The sequence below is a fragment of the Zosterops lateralis genome, assembly GCF_965231275.1.
Source record: "Zosterops lateralis genome assembly, chromosome: 1".
Classification (NCBI taxonomy): Eukaryota; Metazoa; Chordata; class Aves; order Passeriformes; family Zosteropidae; genus Zosterops; species Zosterops lateralis.
The window spans coordinates 119,342,127-119,349,854 of record NC_139762.1 but is presented as its reverse complement, the minus strand read 5'-3'; the positions used below and the strand labels follow the sequence as shown (position 1 = coordinate 119,349,854).

General features: G+C 49.2%; 1 protein-coding gene across 1 annotated transcript; it reads left to right on the top strand.

Moving 5' to 3' along the window:
* Window positions 1–313: 313 nt before the first annotated feature.
* On the top strand, window positions 314–6,980 carry PRDM14 (PR/SET domain 14; the record flags this gene model as incomplete). Its single annotated transcript, XM_083876650.1, has 7 exons — window positions 314–854; window positions 1,096–1,152; window positions 1,220–1,377; window positions 1,538–1,808; window positions 3,138–3,340; window positions 4,615–4,716; window positions 6,753–6,980. The coding sequence occupies 7 exons, from the start codon at window positions 314–316 to the stop codon at window positions 6,978–6,980; spliced, it is 1,560 nt and encodes a 519-aa protein (XP_083732776.1).
* Between the last annotated feature and the right edge of the window lie 748 nt (window positions 6,981–7,728).

The window sequence follows — 7,728 nt, the reverse complement described above, 5'->3', positions numbered from 1 at the left end:
AGAGGCGGAGGGCAGAGCCGGCTGTGGGGAAGGTGGGTCCGGGAGGCCGGACCACCGCCCCCTCCCCTCCCCCGAGGTTGAGTGGCCGTGGCTCCGCCCCGGGGTGGCCGTGCCTGTCGGGGCAGCACCCCCGCCCCCCCGCCCAGGGGCTGTGCGACCCCCGGGGCCGCCGCCCGTGCCGTCCCTCCCCGCCCCGCTCCTGGGCCGATATAGCCGCGGGCGGCTCCGCCACCTCCGTCCCGCCCCACAGAGGGAGCGCCCAGGTGTCTGCCCCCCTGCTGCTTCCCCACAGATCCCTCTTCTCCTCCCCGCCATGGCTCTGTCCCTGGCCGGCCAGGCGATCCCCGGAGGCGGCGGAGACTCTCTGGGGATGAGTCCCGCCGACCTCTCCTCCTACTACCCCTCTTTCCTCCCTCCCGCCTCTTACTTCGAGGCGGCCCTCGACTTCTTCCAGCCCCTGAAAGCCTTGGGCGGGCTGGTTTCCTCCTCGCCGCCTCTGCCTCCCCTCACCTTCAGCAGGGTCCCCGATTTTCTGAGCCAGCCCCCGCCCCTGCCCACCGACCCTTTCCCCAGCCTTCCTTTGCCCCTCTTCACCCGGCTGCCGGCGCCCTTCCCTCCCGGCGAGGGCTCGGCCCTGGGCACGGAGGCCCCGGGGTCGCTGTCGCCGCCGTGCCCGAGCCCCCCGCGCAGGGCCGCCCGCAGCCCGGGGACAGACGGGGCGGCCGGGCACAGCTACAGGTACCACTTCACCGAGGAGGAGCTCAACGCGGTGCTCTACGGGGCGCTCCGGAGCAGCCAGCCCGCCGGGAATCTCCACGCCATCTCGGGGCTCCGCCTGGCCCCCGCCAGCTCGGGTAAGGGGAAATTCGACGGCGGCCAGAGGGGCACAGGGTGACAGCGGGCGGCGGGTCGCTCCCTGTAGCCAGGTGTGCGGGAGGGTTCGGGTACAGACCCAAAAAAGACTCAGGCATCCAGGCTGAAGGGCCATGCCGGGGGCACGTCGGGCTTTTTTTTTAGCGGTGATTTGGGCTGCGGCCCGTGTCGGGGAGGTAGGACCGCTTCTGCCGTGCTGAAGAAGGGGTTCCTGTCCCGCAGGCGCTGCTGACTCCGCCGCCCCGCCGCTGGACCGGGACTCGCTGCAGCTCCCCGAAGGTAGGGCCCGCACCGCCCGCGCTGTGCCCGCCCGCCCGGCCCGCGCTCAGCCCCCTGTCCCCCGCAGGGCTCGCCGTGCTCCGGGTGGCCTACGGGGACGTGTCCCAGCTCGGGGTCTTCTGTACGGAACCCATCCCCAAAGGAGTCCGCTTCGGCCCTTTCCAAGGCAAAGTGGTCAACACGAGCGAGATCAAGACTTACGACGACAACTCGCTGATGTGGGAGGTAGCGGAGGCGCCGTCGGGCTCACCCCGCAGCCCCGGCGGGTCGGGCCGAGGCTTTCGGCGTCCCCTCTCACCTGCATGAGGGGCCCGGAGTGGGTGGTGGGACTGGTGAGAGCGGCCCGTGTGCGGTCACACCTGATCCTTCTCCCTCTCCTCTCCAGATCTTTGAATGCGGCAGTCTGAGCCACTTTATAGACGGGAAGGGAGCCGCCGGCAACTGGATGTCCCTGGTGAACTGCGCCAGGTTCCCCGAGGAGCAGAATCTGACGGCTATCCAGTGCCAGGGACAAATCTTCTACGAGAGCTGCAAGGAAATCTTCCCGAAGCAGGAGCTGCTGGTGTGGTACGGCGATTGCTACGTGCAATTCCTGGGCATCCCCATCAGCTTGAAGGGCATGGCAGAGGGGAAGAAAGCCCCGCAGAACCCCGAAGGTGAGCCTGGCAGCAATCCTTTGGGCGACACTGCCCCTAATTCCCACGGACGTGTGCCTGGCCTGGATTAGATTCACACCAAGGGAGGTAAAGAAACACGGGCATCACCTTTGTCCAGCTGCTTTATTTCAGAGACTTGCCAGAGCCTGCGCTGAGGCGGTGCTGGGTGAGCGGTGGGAGAGAAGGCTCCTCGGGGAGTTTAAAGTGTTGTTTGGTCTGACGATTGTAAAACATCTGGTGGCCGTGGGCTGAGCTCGCCTCGGCCCCGCAGCGCCCTCGTTCAGGGTCTCGTTTCGGGAGGAGATGGGCTTTTCGGGCTTATTCCAGTTTTGGTCCTGTTTCATCTTAGGATTGCACGCTTGACTTTCGTGTCATAAACGCTCTCAGTAAATGGGGCAGTCTGAAGTCGTTCCGATCCCGTAATGCCATTATTGCTTGCCAAAGAAATGCATTTTCGCCAGGGTGAGGGGAGGGTAGTTCCACTCGTAATGTACAGAAAATATGATGTTCTTATAAGCACAACTTATGTATGGAGAAAACAGATTCTTGCCAATGCGGGAAGAGCTGGAGCCGGGAAAGGATGGGTCAGCCGGGTGCAGCAGAAAGGGAGAGAAGGAGAATGGCGTGACGATTTGGCATGGAAAATTCTGTACCTGTTGTCTTAAAGTATCTAATTCAGACAGATGCTAAATTGTTCGTTTTATCTTAAGGCTTAACCTAAAACTACTTTTATTAAGACAGAAAAGGATGTATAAGCGTCTGAAAATGTTCTGCAGTTTTTTTTTCTAAATTCAGTGGTTAAAAATGAATTGAAATACATACACACAAAAAAAATCTAAATAAATGTGTTATTTTGTTCGATAGTTATTTGGAAATTAATAGAAAAGGTGTGCAAAATTACTTTTCCTTTTGGGATGGCAGGTAAAATCTGCAGACGATTCTTGATAAGAAATATCTCACAACGGTTCCCTACGGGGAGAAGTTATTATGTAGGACTCTGAGTTGTTTTCTCACATGCTTTCTTGCTATTTGTGGATATACCAGGATGAAATCCTGTTTTTGCTGAAGTTAGTAGCTAAACCGAATGATTTTACCAGACTGTGGGCTCTGGTTTGTTCCCCTCCTTTAAAAAGGCGAGGGGAGCACTGCGAACGCTCAGGAGACACGGCAGGAATTTTGTTAATATTGCCAACATCCCTTTACAGTCTTTGCCCTCTCAGATTTACAATTCCCGGTAGGGCTCCCAGCTCTGACGAGGATGCAGACTTGATCTGAACCCCCTTTGCCGTGGTGTAACGGAGAGGTGGCACTTTCCCTTCTGCTGTACAGAAGCCGGGGAGAGCTTCAAGTGTGAGCGCTGCGGCAAAGTTTTTGCCTACAAGTACTACCGGGACAAACACCTCAAGTACACCCGCTGCGTGGACCAGGGGGACCGCAAATTTCCTTGTCACCTTTGTGACCGATCCTTTGAAAAACGAGACAGGCTGAGGATCCATATTCTCCACGTTCACGAAAAGCACAGACCTCACAAGGTGAGCCTGCTCCCGGGTCTCTCTTCAGTCTCTTCTGAGGGTACAATAATAAGTCTTTTTTTTTTGGTCCAGGTGAGGTGCTGATCACATTCCTCCTCCTTTCAGTTTCCTGGTGGGACTGCTCAGAAAGTGCAGCAATGCTTTGTTAAAGAAATTTAATGGATTTAGGGTTAGGAAAAAAAAAAAAAAAAAAACCAACAAAAAAACCCAAAATAATCACAGTGTCAGTGAGAGTTTAAAAAGAAGCAAAATTTCTCCTGGGCTTTTTGGATGTTCACATATGAGTGTTGCCCCTTTTCTTACACAGTATGGGGTTAACTTACGTTTAAAAGTGCTGGGCTTGTCCAGGATCAGGGGAGAGATGTCTAATGTCTGTTTCCCACCCTTCGGTCTGAGAACCGACCACAGCTTTATCTGTGTCTGTTGGACCAAACAGAGCTTACATTCAGTGTGAAGCAGATTTTCAGTTGATGAAAGCATATCTTTGAGATGCTTTGCTCATCTGCACCAAATACCTTTTTTCTAGCACCAATTTTCTCTAGCAACACAGGGAATGGAAAATCAGACTTTTTTATAAAAAATAAAGGAAAGGGTAAGTTCTAGTGCTTGAAATGGCACAGTTAAATCAGTCCTCAAATTTCTCCAAATATCTATTTTATAGATCATCTTACAATGTGTATTTTTTATATCAAAAAACTATTTTATAACTAAAATGGCATTATTACAATGTCAGAATATCTGCATGGAATTAGTAACAGATAAAAAATATTCCATTAAATATGATGTATTATATACCATGTAATTAATTCATTTTCCTTTCCCTCACCTTGTTAAATTTAACATAATTTTATTCTTTAGATAGTTTATCTTTTAGGGCAAAAAAAATTAAACTGGGTCTTGATTTATATTTTTAAGTGATTTTACAGAATTTTTCAGATTTTTTATTACTAAAAATCAATATGATCTGCTCTGAAAAATAACAATTTTTTATTGAAACAATTTTGACACAAGTTATTTGAAATTTTGCATGATTTTAATATATATATATATGTACATATGCAGGTAAATCTGTTCTTAAAACCAGTTCAAATTTCTGGGTATTTCAATTCATTGCAGCTTAAATTTACTGTTGTAGTTTACAGATGAATACATAAATACATGTGTATATCTAGATTATATGTTAAAAATGTGCACATCATCCACGTACTTAATCTTTCATTTTAACTATGCAGTTAAATGCTTCCTTTTAACTTTATTCCTTTTCTTGTCCCCAGTGCTCTGTGTGTGGGAAGAGCTTTTCTCAATCCTCCAGCCTGAACAAACACATGAGGGTTCACTCTGGGGAGCGCCCCTACAAATGTGTCTACTGCAACAAGGTAAGGCAAAGCCCTGCCTCATCCCTCCCTCTGCTCTGTGCATTGTTTCTTTGCTTTCTTTCAAGAAAATGCTTTGTATTGCACTGGTAACCAGATAAGGGGGAGTGTATATTCTGGGCAGTTGTGAGGTAAGGTGACAGCACTGGGTGAGACTGAAGAAACAGGCTCTGGTCTCCATCTGACATGGAATTTGTGGTTCATCCCAGCTCAGTGATTTGCTGCAGAAATAAGGTCTAGGGAAGCTTGAGAGCATTTCAAATACCATCCAAAGCATGCAGCTAGATCCAGTATCCCACTTTTTCATCAGATAGGTAATTTTTGGTGTTACTGACTCTGCTTCTGGACTGCAATAAACAGATTTGGTCTATAAACTGAACCTGCACAATATGAATTTGTGCATGCTTCCCTTGAAATATCAGGGCTGTTGATGGGCAGATGGGCATGGAGGTTTTACTTAAAAAATAACAGAAAGAGAACCATACAGCCCTGATCAAAGATGTGCTCTGCTGTTATTACTCATCACAGCAGGGATGATACAGGTGAGCTGTCCCTGTGAAAGTGCTGACAGCTCTTGCAGCAGACAGCATGTGGATTCACAGGCTGCTGGAAGATGAATATTGGTTGGGCTCCAGGTGCCATGGAGTGTCCAGGCAATGCAGAAACCCCTGCTCCTGATTTTGTAAAGAGAGAAGTTTTGTTTATGACTGGCTGGACTAACACAAAGCTGAAGTGTCCTGCTGTAAAGAATCTTAGAGGAAATTCCGTTTGGCTATTATATTTTTTTGTCTCCCCATGATCCTGAACATACTTGTATGCAGAGATTAGGATGAAATATCGTCCTTAATCTTCTGATCACAAAAGGAGGTGGCTAAGCTTTATAGGCTGCTCTGTAAAGAGATCTCTAGGGACACTTGACCAGTCCCCAGCCAGTTCTGGTTGGACTGTTGTGGATTGGATCAGATTAAACTATTAGTCCTCAGGCTGCAGGATGCAGCTATCCTAGGACATAGCCAGCACTTCTGAGGCTGGAAAATCAGGGTCTGTTTTAATGAATCCTCGTTTGCTCCTCCTATGCAATTACGATTCTTCTTTTCCTCTTGTACCTCTAACAGTGGCTTTGCTTTTCCAGTTCCTTTGCTGGAAATCAGTGGTCACTTATTTCAGGAACCTGGTGAGATTAAAGGAACAGTGCTGGGTCAACATCACCATTCTCTCCCCAAAACATATTTTTGCCCTTGATATACTTCCCCAAGGACTTATGCATAGGAGTCTGTGATCTTTTTGTGCTCTAATGTTCCTAGTGAAAGGGTATCTAAGGTGTACTGCTTTTTGCTGTGAAAACTTACTAGAGAGTATTTGTTTTGCATGGTCTGCATATAGCGAAGGGCCTGAAATTGTCTCTCTTTGGATAAGAAAAAATGGGGAACCCTACAACAGTCCTGATCAAGTTTTAATGAGAGTTTTATCCCCAAATGGAGAAGTCTTTATGACTTTGCTACTCAAATGTGTTAGAGGTGAGTGAACAGGCTGGAAACTTTACCTGCAGAAAGAGAAGAGTATGATGGAGCAAGGAAAATGAACCTGTAAATGATGTATGGTGGACTGCATGGATGAATTTTAGCAGCTGAATCCCGAGATGGTCAAAGGGTTTAACTTTAAAAACAAAAACTGGAAGAAAAGTCTGCATTATGTTTCCCAAACATTAAGAAGCTGCAAAGCTAATTAAGGCAGTATTGACTTCTTCCCTCTGACATATAGAAGATATTTACTGGTGTCTTTGGTCAGAAATCTTTCTCTGAGCTTCATTTATCTCCCTATACTCAGCCACATCTGTGTAGCAATAGCTGTTGCCTTCTGATTCCTCATTGCTGGGAGTTTTCATTATTTTTTTCCACTTACCTAAGGATGTGAGCTATTTCAGGACTTAATTTTCAGGGTAACATGCTTCCGATGGGGTCTGGGTTAGCTGAAGGTGGGGATTTACACATGTGAAAGCAAAAACTCCATCTCCTTTCCGATGATCCCTGCCCTTCCAGGCGTTCACAGCATCCAGCATCCTGCGCACTCACATCCGGCAGCACTCGGGGGAGAAGCCCTTCAAGTGCAAGCACTGCGGCAAAGCCTTCGCCTCGCACGCGGCGCACGACAGCCACGTGCGGCGCACGCACAGCAAGGACAGGGGCGGCACGTGCTCCCAGTGTGGCCAGCACTTCCCTGAGCAGGAGGATTACAACTTCCACATGAAGATTCATGCTGCTCATTAGTCAGGAACCCGGTGGACATGTCCTGGACCAGCTCGTGTGTCCCGTCGGTCTGTGTGTGTCTGTTTGTGCGCGGCTGTGTGCACAGCGCAGCAGGTGACACCTGTAGTGGCTCTGGGGGTGGGTCTGGTCTCTGCACCCAGGGCACATGACTGAGCACAGGGAACAAGATGCACCCTGATGCCACTCTCTCTCTCCTCCCATACCCTTATCTCTAAAGACAGGAGGGAATTCTACCTCCCAAAACCCCTTGGTGCACAAATATCGCTGTGAGGAGTGTTTCTACATCCCTAATGCCTGTGCACTGCCTGGTGCAGTCTCTATCAAAGTTTGTGCTAGGGGTGTTTTTATCAGCTGCATCTCTCAAAGCTGATTTAACCCGTTTGTGTTGTTTGGACACATGACCACAGTAGTAGACCATGGCTATATGGTCTACTTACCCTTAACCTGTCTTTCAGTGATGTTCTATTTAAGTGTGAGCTTCCTCAGAGATACTGACTGCTGGACCAACAGAGCTTTTTTAAATCATTCAGCTGTTGGGAGATTGAGAGCTCCAGGACTGTGAAAGCAACCCTTCCAGAGGGTGCTGGATGCTGGTTAGCCCAGAGGGAGAGAAGTGGGATGTGGTAAGATATAAGGCCTGATATCCCAGCTAGAAGAGATAGTGGTGGTTTGTTTTGTCTTCTCAAGAATTTGGAGGACCAAACATGGTGATTTTCCTAAGCCAGCTGTTGTGTGGATAATAAGCAGT